The 15,619-nt window shown below is 37.9% G+C and overlaps 1 protein-coding gene and 2 pseudogenes across 2 annotated transcripts in view; 2 read left to right on the top strand and 1 right to left on the bottom strand.

Annotated features, from left to right (window-relative positions):
• Positions 1-15,619, bottom strand: part of tcf25 (transcription factor 25 (basic helix-loop-helix)) — a 219,385-nt gene that overhangs the window by 189,172 nt on the left and 14,594 nt on the right. For both annotated transcript variants that reach the window (XM_067419911.1, XM_067419910.1), the window contains exons 2-3: positions 14,636-14,737; positions 14,418-14,474 (exon numbers count right to left, since the gene is read on the bottom strand). In XM_067419911.1, coding sequence (XP_067276012.1) covers positions 14,418-14,474; positions 14,636-14,737 — 159 coding nt within the window. The remainder of the gene's footprint in view (positions 1-14,417; positions 14,475-14,635; positions 14,738-15,619) is intronic.
• On the top strand, positions 6,876-10,240 carry LOC137043752 (uncharacterized; annotated as a pseudogene).
• On the top strand, positions 12,038-12,932 carry LOC137043753 (uncharacterized; annotated as a pseudogene).

Consider the following 15,619-nt stretch of genomic DNA (forward strand, 5'->3'; position numbering starts at 1 on the left):
ATTTCTGCTCATAACTTCTGGAGACCTACTGGTGAAAAAAAGTTCCCACAAACTTAACAAGGCTGAGCCAGAATGGTTCTGTGGCTGTATCTCGGGCAACCATTGATCAATCGAACCAAAAATTGGTCCGCTTCAGCGGACCCATACTCTCAGGATCCATGCCGAGTTTGGGAACAGCACCACATATGGGGTCAAATCAAGTGTTTATTAAGCTTTAAACCATGTGAACTATGTAAAAAAAAAATCATGATGAAAAAACATACATCCAAAATATCCAAATATTCCAAAACAAAACCCAAAAGGGCTTGGCCCCTCAACTGCTGCTAGCAGCTATATTTTAGCCTATATTTCATCAACAAAACATTACTCAGGAGCTAACACTTAGTTTAGTTGCTTACAGATCGCTCACTCAATCCTTCTAGCTAACGGCATTTACAGGCATCCATCGTCAATTTTTACCACAAAAAAATAAAAAGTACTGTACAAACAAATTTGTGCGCACAGTACTCTGTTTAGAGTTTGTGACTCAAAGTGAACAATATAATTGAAAAATCATACGGTGATGCATTACAGTGATTAAAATGTGTTTAAAATGCTAAAAACAAAAGTTGTGACTGCTGACGATACGAGTTAACAGGTAAAGTTAATGTTATATGCTAGTTCACATGTAGGCTTAAGTTATAGTACTGATGTTACATTTTGCAGGTCTTACTGAAAATAAAGACTAAACTTGCCAATCAAAAGCGTCCATTTTGAGAAACAACCAATCTCTAAACAATTGGTTGTTCCTCAAAACCTTTATCTTCGTCAGAAACAGGATCAAACATAAGGTTGGATACATAATCTCTCCATGATGAATTGTATAGATGTGTTTCTGTAACTGAAATAAGCCGCACAGTGAAACAGACAATCAGAGCCGAACTCTACATTAATATTCACGACCCAAAAACAGGCAAAAACAGACCATTTAATTCTAGGGACAATCTAGGGCACATTTAATAAATAGACTGAATTAGGGGTGTAACAATACACCCGTGTCATGATTCGATATGTATCTCGATACTAAACTCACGATAAGATATGTATCCCGATATTTTAACCCAAAATGTTTTTTTTTTTTTTTTATTTTGTACTTTTTTATTATTATATATTATTATTTGTTTTATTATCAGGACCCACAAATATTCCCCCATTGCATTATAATATTATATTCAACATTATATATAGCTGTTGTATGATTCTCTGTAATAAGATTAATAATGTAATAATGTCACTGAAACTCTTTAATTTTTTTCCCTCACGCACTATTCACGCTTTCAATGCAGGCAGCACCTCTCCCCATGCCTGATATGCTTTGCCTCTCCCGCTATTAATGCAGTATGTTAGAATGAACCATCTAAATACTTTGAATATACTACTAAAACTAAATGTGATCTGCTGATTTAAATGATGTTTGTGTTTTCACTAGGGAGTGTTGCTTTAAGTGATGTCTGTGCTCTCACTGAGGAGCACCGTTCAGGCAGTGCATGCACTTCAGATGATCAATGCAATCTGTCACAGCTCTAATCGCAAGAAAGCTCGTCAGAAAGCTTGTCAGAATGGCCGCTCTCAAACTGTAAACGTTTAGTTCATCCAAGAATTTTAATTCTGCATTTACTCCCTCTCATGTTGTTTTTGCACGCCACGCAATCATTTGAACGTCCGTGTTTACTACAGTATGTGCGCCGTGTTAAATATATGTTCATCACAAAGCCATTGTGTCTCTTCAGAATTTGGATTTGGAAAGATTTGGATTAGACACACAATTAGTTATTTTTACATGCCTTTATGACAATTTTTGCATCTTTTAAGTTTGAGAGGAATGGACTTTAAAAACGGAGGGACATAAATCCCTCAGGTTTCATAAAGAATATCTTGTTTGGAAGTTAAATAAAAAATTTAAAAAAATGACATGATGGTGAGTACATGATGACAGATTACATTTGTGGTAGCCAACATTTGTTCATTTGTGTTTGGGTGAATTATACCTTATAAATATGCCTACTACAGCAAGTTAATCCTTGGATAAAACAACTATATCGCAAATCATATCGTTTCCATCAACGATACAGTCATATTTTTATATTGCGATATATCGTTTAACGATATATCGTTCGTTACACCCCCTACTGACAATTCAAACAAGATCGGGCAAAAAAGTAACTTCTTTATTCTTTTTGTGTTTAACTGACGCTTGTCATTTGTTCAGAGACTGTAGTGTTCTTTAATGTATTGAAAATTTCCATAGACATTTTAAATGTTCTTCCACGTTTTGGCAGTTTGTTGTTATATAGGGTTAGAATTTTAAAATGCTTGAAGTGCCCTCAACGGTCTCATAGCCTGCGCGTTCACGGCAGGCATTGTGATGGGGAGGAGCTGTGGAGGGAGGTCTGTAGCGCAGCAGAGAGCAAGGGGGAGTGACCTGTGAGTTGTCCGTGTTCAAATGTCAACGTTTTCTAAAAAAACTTCCTAATGCAGTTTTAAGACTTATTGTTTCAAGTCACACACATACACACACGCATAGATTTAAATTTATAAAATTATAGTTGCTAAGTTTTAAACAATAGTTGATTATTTAGTTGATTTTTCAGTCTTTGAAACCATCAACCACCCCTTCCAATGGATGAATTTATGCTACATTTTTTGAGAATGTGTTTTGAAGTTAAAAATTGAAGCTGTTAAAAAAAAAAAGTGAAACAGGGCCGCTAAACACCGCGATCAACGTTTTTTTTTATTAAAAGAACATTTTTTTAGTTACATATAACGTGCAACATTTTCACATATAGCCTAACTTTACAAATTTATATGATAAAGATATGCAGATTTTTGAAATGTTATCTGAACATTCTGAAAAGTAAAATGGATTTCTGAAACCGTATGAAACTATATGCTTTAAAATTATAAAATGTGAAAAGTTTTTAAGATTAAACGCTGGAGTCATGGAGGTTGTTTTTATAAAAAAAAATCTTTTCTTATACATTTGGGCTGGTAAACTGCAATTAAGGGGTATTTTTTTATTAAATAACTTTTATTAAATGCATTTGAAGAAAGAAAATTTTCACATGTAACTTTAAAACTTTAAAGCAGGGTCTTACTTCTCAAGCTCCTTCAGGACATCGTTGCTCATGACCCATACCAAGTTTTGTAAAAAATCTGTTCATGCATTCATAAAATACAGCATTTTAGCACACAATACAAAATGGCCGACATCCAAAATGACGTCCCGAATCTAATCTAACAAGACCAATATGATTTTGGACCAAATGGTTCAGAATTTCTAAGCAAAAATAGCCATTTTTCATATCTCCGGACCAGTAGGTGGTGCTGCGCCAAAACACTGCAGGTTGCCTCAGGTCATGCTTGTGATGAGACGTATCAAGCATGGTTTGAATATATTTTTATATATAATATTTTAATATTTAATATTTTGATTCTATAATAATGTTATCAATTCTGTGATATAAATCAACATTTCCCCCCCAAGAAAGTATCTAATTTTAAGCCGCGAGTATCAATGCCCAAGTCCCATTCAAATCCCCAGTGTTTACCCCCGTCCACGTTGCAGGAAGCGCGATTTGGTCAGCCAGCCGATAGTGTCGCTGTAGAGCAAGTCACCCGTACTACTAACTTTACAGTCTACCTCTTCCTGTTTACGGAGTCAGAGGAAGAAGATTCAAGAAAATTACTGCGAATAATCCAGCACCTTCAGACACATTAACACATTATGGTCACTATAATACTTTGAGAATAAAAGAGGTTAAAAAACAATGCCATTGTTTTTTAAAAGGCTTGTAAGCTACAATAAATTAAACTAATGTTCTCAACACATCTTCGATTTATTTTGTCCAGCATTTGCAAGCTATTGACCTGGGGTCTCCAAACTCAGTCCTGGAGGGCCACTTTCCTGCAGAGATTAGCTCCAATTGCAATAGAGGGAACGCATCCACGTCACTTTCCCGCCGTAACACGCCCCCTCAGCCGGGGCTGAGTGGCAGAAGAGCTGCTGCGCGACTGGAGTTAATGAAGGAAAACACGAGTAGAGCAAACGATCCTTACAATTTACCAAAGATTCAGTGATCCATGGATAATGATATGCAGCCAGGAATCGTGTTTTCATGACATTTTTAGGAGCCTCATTTCGACAAGAATGTTTATAACTGTCATTCATCACATTTTTCAAGTGAATCCCGCATGTATATGTGGATGTGTCAGTGTTTTGAAGCGTGTAGTGGTGGTAATATACTTTATATTCACTAAAAGCTGTCACTCATTCAATAAACGCAATCTCAAAAAGTTCCGCAGTGATGTTGGTATACAATGAATCTCTTATTTTCACATTGTCTGCACTTACAGAGGATGGTTGCACGTGTTTAACTGAACTCCACACCTGGACAAACGCTCGATCGGTTAGTGATTCCAAATTCAACACCTGTGATTGTTCCCAATTCCATTGTAGAAGTCTACAAACATGTCTATGATTGGCTACATTACTCAATGAGGCGAAAACAAGTTGGAAATGTAATCATTTGATGAGTGTAAACCAATGCTGCCTCTCAGTCTTTCTGCCCCTCAGCGGGGCGTAATCACAGTCACTCCAGCTGACGATGACTTCACGTGCATTCCCTCAATTAAACACACCTGAACCAGCTAATCGGTGTATAACTAGAGCCTTATAATACACTGATTAGCAAGTTCAGGTGTGTTTAATTGGGTTTGGAGCTAAACTCTGCAAGACAGTGGCCCTCCAGAACAGAGTTTGGAGACCGCTGCTTTAGACGCTCTGTCCAGTCAGAGACAAATATTGTGTAATTGATGTTTTTAGTTTTCAGTTCAATGAATTCAATCCAAGTAAATGGAACACTCACAAGATGTCACTAAAATCCCCATCCCCTTTAACCTCTTAACCCTCGCCCTGCTTTAAAAAATAAATTAAAAAAATGACATACCCCAAATAAAAATGTCTGCAGCTCTTAAACCCTATGGTCTATATCCATAAATGTGGTCTTATTTTAAACTAGACACTTTAAATGATGTTACCCAAAAGTCATAATAACTCAGTAGTATAGGGACAGATTAAAACAAGGGGAAATATGCATGTAAGTGACTCACGTTTTTATTTTTTTATTATTCCCTTATGGAAAAAATATGAGATTTTAATTTTAATGCCCTGAAAATAACCTAAATATAAAACTGAATGTCTGATCATGCTTTGATTAAAATTTGAGGACGATTCTCTCAAAAATGTAGCTTCTGTAAGCTTTTATGTCAAAAAAGACTAGGCGTCCTTTCAATAAAGTCAAATTATATTAGAACATTTGTGTAATAGTAAAGAGTAGTTTTTATTCAAATAAATCTGCAATAAACTGCTAATTATAATCCATTTGCAGTCCCTGATAACTAAAACAACTATTTACAGAATTTACAAGAGTAAAAAAACTCATTTAGTTGATAAAAACAGTCTCTAATTTAGTCTGCGCATTGTATGGTAAAGTGTGTGCGGCGCTTACACTGGCAGGCGGTGGATCCCTTGAGACGCTAGAACAGCTGTATTCAACAATGCTTCTTACGGCATCTCTTTCAAACACTATGCAAAATATTGTCTTTTGATTCGTTACTACATCCATCAATCAAATCTATGCTGGCTATGCATTGACTATGCATTGGCTAGGGATTGACTGGCTTATCCAACTAAAAGGGCCGACGAGTTTGACTGACAGATGTATCACCCAGTGACGAGCTCCCTTTCTATTTATGTATCCTAGTGAGCTTTTGATTGAAGGAGAGAGACCTGGGAGGGTTTAATATGACTGGAACAGTCCACAGTACAGGGGAGATTGTCAAAATAAGGCTTACAATCGCTATTTCATTGAAAATGGACATGATTGATTACTCTTAACGCAAAACGCTTATGCAAACAACGGAGGATTTTTAGTTTTTTCCCCTTATTTTTTCGTTGTTTTGGATTAAAAGTGGGATGCATTTTGAAGAGTGGACTCTTACACAGACATGTATGCTGTTGTTTTGTGGATTCGTCCGGTCTGATCTGAACGTCAGGAGATGAAAGATGAGTACCGCGTTCATTATGCTAATGTTTAAATAGCCACTGCTTTAGCATTTAATTTAACCCTTTCCTCTCTGGTGTATTTATTACAAAAACGAGTTCAGAACATGAATCTTGAGTGTTTTAGATTTCAAATGATGCATAGTTTGTGATAGTTGATTGAACATTTTGTATAAAACAAAAGTAATTATAAGTAGAGACACGCCCACTTGCCCACGATCCGGTGTGGATTAAGAAGTTAAAAACTACAAAGTTAAATTCGTGTAATTGTGACCCTTTGTAATAGACATGAATGTTTTAATTATTTTCTTTCTTTAAGTGGTTTTCTTTATGTTCATTTTAAACTTTATCATTTACAACGCGTCATGCATTACTGCCGCGCACTGCTCTAAGGGCACCATAAGTCCTCATAACTGTATTATTTCGGGGACATTATTTATTGTTGCATGTTCTTAAAACATGTTTGTGTAGAACAATTCTGTGATCGTGGAAATCAGGGCCCTAATATTAGCAAAACAGCTAGTAATGACTGGTCAGTTTTATGGCTGTCTTAATTACATTACATGTAAATGCTGATTCATTTTTACATTAATTACATTAATTTACATTGTCAATAAATTACCTTCATATGTAAGTTTTGGCCACTGCCTGACATCATTTACCCAATGTTCCCTTTCACCAGACATTTTATTTAATGTGCAGGATCCGCTTTCATTGAAATGTCATTAGACATTGGCAAGTGTCACACAGTCACGCACTTTGCAGGCATGCAGTAATGGCGGCAGGCAAGATGATGGCGCCCATAAAGTTTGCGGCAGATTTGTGTATAGGGTCCTCACTCCGTCGGTGCTCGGCCCCTAAGGCCAGTTTCACACTGCACACGTTAGCTGCTGCGTAATCAACGCATATTTTTTTCCGGCACCCATGTTAACAGATTAGAGCCAGTCACACCCCACGTAGAGGTGGCGCAGCAGCGCATCGCAGTAGCAGAGCAGAAATGGCAGCGCGGAAATTGTATCGGCGCAGAGTCTATGGCGCTGACAAATTCCACTATAAAATCATTTAGTGAAGTGTTCCGTGTGTTTCACTATCACCATATGACATCCAGTGCTGTAAAAAAAAAAAATGGGGGGAAAAAAAAAACCTTGAAAACACATCACTGACAAAAGTTTTTGCCCAAACTTCAACAGGCCATTTAAATTATTAAAACTAGCGCTATATCTTAACTTTGAAATTAGTTTTATTATGCAAACTACCAATATACAGTTCGTTATATGCATGTGTGTTTAGGACAGAGGGGAACACCGTTTCATTTGCACCAGATACATGCTTCCCACCATAAATCAAAGCACGATAATGACAGATGTCAGGAGGAAAACACCGGAAAATGTGAAAGAATGGACAATACTCGCCTGTATTCGCAATAGACACGTCGTGGTTCAGCTGCGCGAGACTAACTGTAAATGTACTTTGTAAATGTAAATTGTAATGAGTGTAAATGTACACTGCTTGCGCGTAGTGTGAAGTCGGCGTAATAATGCTTCATGAATAATAAAACAAAGATGATTAATAATAATAATAATTCATTACATTTATATAATGCTTTTCTAGGCACTCAAAGCGCTTTACATAGAAGGGGGAATCTCCTCAACCACCACCAATGTGCAGCATCCACATGGATGATGTGACGGCAGCCATATTGCGGCAGAACGCTCACCACACACCAGCTGATTGGTGGAGAGGAGACCGAGTTATGAAGCCAATCAGGATATGGGGATTATTAGGAGGCCATGATGGACAGGGGCCAGTGGGCAAATTTGGCCAGGATGCTGGGGTTACACCCCTACTCTTTATCGAAGAACATCCTGGGATTTTTAACGACCACAGAGTCGGGACCTCGGTTTAAAAGCTCATCCAAAAGATAAATAAATAAAGAAACATAAAAAATGTACATACAGTACACGAGTAAATACAAAAAAAAGAGTTCGTTGTTAGTTGCCAGCAGCACAGCAGCTCCAGCAAACTCAAATCCAGTGTATGAAGTAGAAACAATGCAACCTCTGTATCCGTTTTCAGATCTTCCCGCTTAGCTGTCTCCAGAACTGGAAAGCTTTTCTAATATTTACATCTTTTCTAATATTTATAAGTCATCGCCCTTCATTTTGCAGGGATATTGTCTGCTTGATTGTCCTGTCTGCTTGATTGTTCCTGATCGATTGCTCCTGTCTGCCTGCTGCTGCTGCCTGCCTCAGCGTTTGTTGCTCCGTATAGCTGCGTTTGAATCTCTATTTGATACATTTTCTTTGTTATCTACACTGCTAAATATAACTTACTCATCACCATATAGTGTTTAATATAGCCAATCAAGTTAAACTTGACATCACTAGCTTTTAAGCTAAATCACTACCACGCGTTAGCTTTTCGCTAGCCTGGTTGCTTTCCATCCTGGCATCCGGGTCTCCTGTTTTCTGAGTTCATTAGACAACTGTGGTGATTTGGATTATTAAATAGACTCTATCAAACAACTGTGGTAAGTTTTGGATTCATCAACAAATACGGTAAGCCATGTCTTCTCCTGTCATTGTCACTTGCACTGCATGCTACATGTTTAGCATATCTATCTCCGTTGGTGAACAGGGCTTCACATGTGAAAAATGTAAGGAATTAATCAGGCTGACGGAGAAGATTTCAGATTTAGAGACACGCTTCCAAGCTTTATGTGAGAGTAGTGAGAATGTAACAGCTTTAGATACTCCTTTGGATGCGACTAGCTTAGTGAACACTCATTGTTTGGTTCCAGCTGAGCCCGCGCGGATCAAAAAAACACTCTTCCGTTCCAATTAGAACATCAAACAGGTTCTCCCCACTCAGTGACGCATCCACTGAGGATCCTTTTGAAAGTGCCCTAGTTATTGGCGATTCTATTACACGGAACGTGAAAATAGAGACACCAGCCACCATAGTCACATGTTTACCGGGTGCCAGAGCGCCTGACATCAAAGCAAATTTAAAAGTGCTGGCTAAAGCTAATCGTAAATTCTCTAAGATTATTATTCACGTTGGCACTAATGATGTTCGACTTCGCCAGTCGGAGATCACCAAAATTAACATTAAAAAGGTGTGTTAACTCGCAAGTACGATGTCAAAGGCTGTATTTTTCTCTGGCCCCCTCCCTGCTAAAAGGAGTGATGAAATAGTAGATTATCATCACTCAATGGCTGGTTGTCTAAGTGGTGTCTGCAAAATAATATAGGGTTCATAGACAATTGGAAAAGTTTTTGGGGCAGGCCTGACCTGTTGAAGATAGACGGCATTCATCCCTCCTGGGCTGGTGCTGCTCTTCTCTCTAGTAATTTGGCACATAGTCTTAGAGCTAAACCTTGACTCACTAGGGCCCAGGTCAGGAAGCAGACAAACTGGCTAAACCAACCGTCTGCTAGCTGTCTCACGTCACCAAAGTCAGCTAAATCCCAGAACATAGAGACTCTTTCACCTAGATATTATCACATAGAGACTGTGTCTGTTCCCCGAATTAGTAAATACAAAAAAACCATCAAACCATTCAACAGTAAAAATTTAATTGATGTCCAACAAATAAACAACCGATATAATACGGATAAACAATTGATAAAGCTTGGGTTTCTGAATATTCAATCCCTTTCTCCAAAAACTTATTGTTAATGATATGATTATAGATCATAACTTAGATGTGCTGTGTTTGACAGAAACCTGGCTAAATCCTGACGACTACATTACTTTAAATGAGTGCACCCCCGAGATTATTGTTATAAACATGAGCCACGTCTGAAAGGTAAAGGGGGAGGTGTTGGTGTAATTTATAATAATATTTTCAGTATTACTCAGAAGTCTAGTTTCAAATATAATTCCTTTGAAGTTTTGGTGCTTTATGTAACATTGTGTAGTGTAAATGATAAATCCCGTTTGACATTTGTGCTGGCTACTGTATACAGGCCACCAGGGCACAATACAGACTTTATCAAAGAATTTGCTGGTTTTGTATCAGAGTTAGTATTAGCTGTAGATAAAGTACTAATTGTTGGTGATTTTAATATCCATGTAGACAATGAAAAAGACGCATTGGGATTGGCATTTAAAGACATTCTAAACTCTATTGGAGTTAGACAACACATAGATCTAATAATGTCACATGGAATAAATGTTGATAAAGTTAAAATTCTGCAGCAGAGCGATGACATCTCAGATCATTACCTAATATCATGTATACTTAATTTACCTAAGGCTGCAAAGCCATCCCCTCGCTTCAAATATGGCAGGACGAGAACCGCTGCGACTTAAGATTGCTTTGTACATAATCTTCCTCATCAGTTCCATCTCCTCAGCATTTCAGATAGCCAAGAGGAACTTGACGTTGCAACAGAAACTATTGACTCTCTCTTTACATTAGACATAGTTGCTCCCCGGCGCTTAAAGAAGATTAAAGCAAATAATCCAACGCCGTGGCACAACGAGCACACTCGGGCCCTTAAAACAGCAGCCAGAAAAATGGAGCACAGCTGGAAGAAAACAAAACTGGAGGTTTTTCGCAATTTGTGGAAAGAGCATGATTGCATATAGAAAGGCCGTAAAAACTGCTAGATCTGCTTATTTCTCTACTCTTTTAGAAGAAAACAAACACAACCCTAAGTATTTATTCGATACAGTGGCTAAATTAACAAAAAATAAAGCTTCAACTTCTGATGTTTGTAAATAACACAGCAGTAATGACTTTATGAACTTTTTTACTAGTAAGATTGATAATATTAGGAATAAAATTATAACCATGCAGCCGTCTACTACAGTATCACTTCAGACAGAGCATTGTAGTGTCACTGAGGAAAAATTACACTCATTCACTGCTATAGGAGGAGAAGAATTGGCTAAACTTCAAAATCAAAATCAACAACATGTATGCTTGACCCTATACCGACTAGGCTACTAAAAGAGATGCTTCCAGAGGTCATAGATCCTCTGCTTATTATTATTAATTCATCCTTGAAACTAGGATATGTACCGAAAACTTTTAAGTTGGCTATAATTAAACCACTTATTAAAAAACTTGATCCTAAAGAATTAGTCAATTACATGCCAATCTCGAATCTACCGTTTCTATCAAAAATACTAGAAAAGGCAGTGTCTTCACAATTATGTTCCTTTTTAGAAAGAAATGGTTATGTGAGGATTTCCAGTCAGGATTTAGACCGTATCATAGTACTGAGATTGCTCTAATTAGAGTTAGAAATGATTTACTCTTATCATCTGATCGCGGTTGTATCTCTCTATTAGTGTTACTCGATCTTAGCGCTGCATTCGATACTATCGATCACAATATTCTTCTGAATAGAATCGAAAATTATGTTAGGATTAGTGGAACTGCATTGGCATGGTTTAAATCGTACTAATCTGACCGTTATCACTTTATAGCAGTAAATGAAGAGATGTCACACCGATCACAAGTTCAGTATGGGGTACCACAAGGCTCAGTGTTAGGACCGTTGCTTTTCACCCTGTATATGCTACCACTGGGAGATATCATTAGGAAGTAGTGATGTCCGGTTCGCGAACGAATCGTTCTTTTTAACCGGATCTTTATAGTGAACCGGTCGAACCAGTTCACCAAATCGAACTGAATCGTTCTAAACGGTTTGCGTCTCAAATCAGGGCTGATCCCACAAGTTACTGTAGTTATTAACTTTCTGACATCAGTGACTGTTGTGTCAATTCATGATTACAAGCTATACTGAGCACTCCCAAACTGCAGGGGTCAACCATGCAACCGGAGCTGTTGGAACCAACTTACAGGAAGTGCTCTGGGGGACCATATTAACTGTGCACCCACAAGGAGAGCATCTGCATGGCATTGAAATGCTTGATAAAAGCTTGCTTGGTTCTCTTACTCATTCCTAAAAGGAGATACTAATGACCACAGCTCCTGATCATCCAAAGACGCAACTGGTAGGACAGTTTGATCCTCAGAAATGCTTGGGAAAATGTAACGTTAGCTTGTGTGGACGCTACCGCACTACTTGGTCAACAGAAGAGCTTCGTTACTGAAAAGCTATTTCATTGAGAAAACAGCGACGCTACCACCACGCTACTGAAAAATGTAGTTAAGCTAGTAGCGTCACTACTTGTAGCGACGCTACTGCCCAACACTGCTAACACTTGATGACTGCTCTGTCAAGCCCTCGTCATCAGTGAGGAAACTGGGTGTGCTCTTTGATACCAATCTTTAATTTGAAAGCCACATTTCTAACATCTGTAAAACCGCATTCTACCATCTTAAAAATATATCTAAATTACGGCACATGCTTTCAATGCAAAATGCTAAACAGTTAGTACATGCGTTCATGAGCTCAAGGCTAGATTATTGTAACGCCCTACTGGGTGGTTGCCCTGCTCGCTTAATAAACAAACTCCAGCTAGTCCAAAATGCAGCAGCTTGATTTCTTACTAGAACCAGGAAGTATGATCATATTCGTCCAGTTCTGTCAACACTGCACTGGCTCCCTATTAAACATCGCATACGTTTTAAAATCTTGCTTATTACTTACAAAGCATTAAATGGTTCAGCTCCACAGTACTTAAGCAAGCTCTTAACACATTATACTCCATCACGTCTATTGCGGTCTCAAAACTCTGGCCAGTTGATAATACCTAGAATATCTAAATCAACTGCAGGCGGTCGATCCTTTTCCTATTTAGCATCTAAACTCTGGAACAGTCTTCCTAGCATTGTTCGGGAAGCAGACACACTCTGTCAGTTTAAATCTAGACTAAAAAAACACATCTCTTTACTATGGCATACACATAGAACATTTTTAACTTTCATTATTCAAATTAATTGACTGATTGTTAGGCTGCATTAACTAGGTCAGCCGGAACCGGGAACACTTCCCATAACACCTGATGTACTTGTTACATCATAAAAAGAGTGGCATCTATGCTAATGTTAGTCTCTCTGTTTATCCCGAGGTTTATCCCGGAACCGGGCCGTGTCCGGATCGGATGGTGGACCTGCGCCTGGACATGACCAAAGCATCCTGGAGTGTCTGCTGAGCCGTGTCAATTGGTATCTCCTCTGAATTTGCCTCACCGGCACGTCATGCTCAAAAAACCCGTCTCTGGCACAATAATTCCGATCTTTCATGTTTTCATACTCTTGTGTAATCGACGCACCATCCTAAATAAACCTGTCTCTTGCGTGATACCCTGCAATTTTGAATAATCCGATCTAATATGATTTCTGACCTGTAAGGTTGCCAGAATAATAATCATACACGGAGTGTTAATAGGCCAGAGGAGAACTGGCACCCCGACTGAGTCTGGTTTCTCCTAAGGTTTATTTTTCTCCATCATGCCCTGATGAAGTTTTGGTTCCTTGCCACTTTTGCCTTTGGCTTGGCTTGCTCAGTTGGGGACACTTAGTCAACTTGCTCAGTTAGGGATCAAATTATGATCAAAGTTATTCAACTAGTTATACAGATAAAAATGTATGAATTAGGTTTTAATTAATTCTATAAACTATAATATGGATCTGCCAACATTGTCGCTATATGATAAATTAAAATAAGCTGATAACATCACTGTTTTCTCCAGAACAACTGTACAGCCAAATCTAATTTTGATGCAATATTATCCTGTTTGACACTGTGAAGCTGCTTTGACACAATCGTGATTGTAAAAGCGCTATATAAATAAAGTTGATTGATTGATTGATTGATAGATATTCTTAACAGTTTTTTTTTTTTTTTAAGTCTCAAAAGCATCTCTCTTTCAAGTCTTTCTTCAAATCTCCCTCTTGCTCATTCTCTCATACAATGTCATACTCCCCCTAACAATGATTTCTTGCTGCTGTTTTCTCACCACTGTTATTTCTGTTGTGAGTTTATTTTGTTATTGAGAGGAAAGCATGCAGTACATATTTACATATTGTATAAAAACGACACTCAACAGTGCCAATGTTGTCTGGATGTTAAATAAGCTCTCAGAATCAACGTGCTTCCCACGTATTGGATTTTAGCATTGCTTATTTTGCAGACAACATGACTTGTCGATCTCCTTAGTGGTTACCTGGTATAATTTTATGGTCTTGTGAGCTGGGTCTGCTAACACTAAAAATACTCCCTTGTGGTTTTCCCCAACACAGTTTACGTTCTGAGATAACTACCATGTAGCAGTCAAGTTTGAACCAAATACAAAGCCACTGTACAATGCACTGTAGAAATTTTAAACAACAAGGAGCTTATTCTGAAAGTGAGAGGATTTTTTTTCCCTGAATTTAAATACATAGTCCCACCTTTCCATTCTCAGCTGGTGCCTTTTTCTTCTTCTTCTTTTTGTTTGCCTTCTCATTCTATAACAAAGAACATTAAACATAAAACTAACAAATTTGAAAATAATGAAGATTAAGTTAAAACATTATCAAATGTTTACAAAATTGTATTTAACAAAACTCCTGAACCAGATGAAGTAATATGTACGTGGATGAAGGTAATGTATAAAGGTTCTACACACCTTCACAGCATCTTTATCAAGTGGAGCTCCTTGATGTCCATTATTGATTCCTTCTGCCAGCTCCTTATCTGACAAAGATGGGTCCGCATCAGCCTCACCTATCTGACACACAGACACCAATACAGACTATATAACATGAAAGCTGCATCATGACTCATGACACACAACATAGTAAATACTAAATGATCTTTGAGGAGCAGTAGGCACGACAGCAGTATGACAGGGTGTTTGAAGTAATTTAATTTGGAGAAAATCATTTGTTCAATTGTTGCACAATTTTTACAGGGCTGTACATGTCGCACAAGCTACAAAAAAATTGGTCTGTGCACAATACAGCATGTATGCGAGAAAGCTACTTGATTGCATGAAGTGAGTTTTGTTGTTTGCTTGTTTGTGTGAATTTATTCTAGGGCTGCAGTCAAAGTGATCGCAAAGGCTGCTGTATCTACATGTTAAATATATGATCGTTTCATGGTGACCTGGAGCCCCGTGATTATTAACACATATGTGCATTTGAAAAAGTAACGCACCAAACATCTTTCTACGGAAGCTCTGAACGGCCATGGATAATATTTTTTTTCTGTCTTATGCCGTTCATTTTCTCGTGATCTTGAGATAACAAAAGTTCTCTTCTCGTGATAATGTAAGGCTGGAAAAACCTAGTAGATGCCGGAATGTCTAATCGCTCCTCACGATACAGTATTATATGTGTTTGATATCATTTGAAATGTCTCAGTGCGACTGGTACAAATATCTCTACTCCACAGAAGTACACTAGAACAGCATAAATGTTTTAAGGGTTTAAAGATATCTTTCCTTGGTGTATGGTGGGTGTGGCTTTCAGCCATTTGGCCTCTCTTCTAATCAAGTCTATGGGATCAAGTCTAAGGACTTGATCAATGCAAATTCCTATTGTGAACTGGTGTTTCCATTTGAAAGAGTTTCAAATGGTTCTGGGTATGTATCTGGTTCTGGGTATTTAAG

The sequence above is a fragment of the Pseudorasbora parva genome, chromosome 16 (assembly GCF_024679245.1).
Source record: "Pseudorasbora parva isolate DD20220531a chromosome 16, ASM2467924v1, whole genome shotgun sequence".
Lineage (NCBI taxonomy): Eukaryota > Metazoa > Chordata > Actinopteri > Cypriniformes > Gobionidae > Pseudorasbora > Pseudorasbora parva.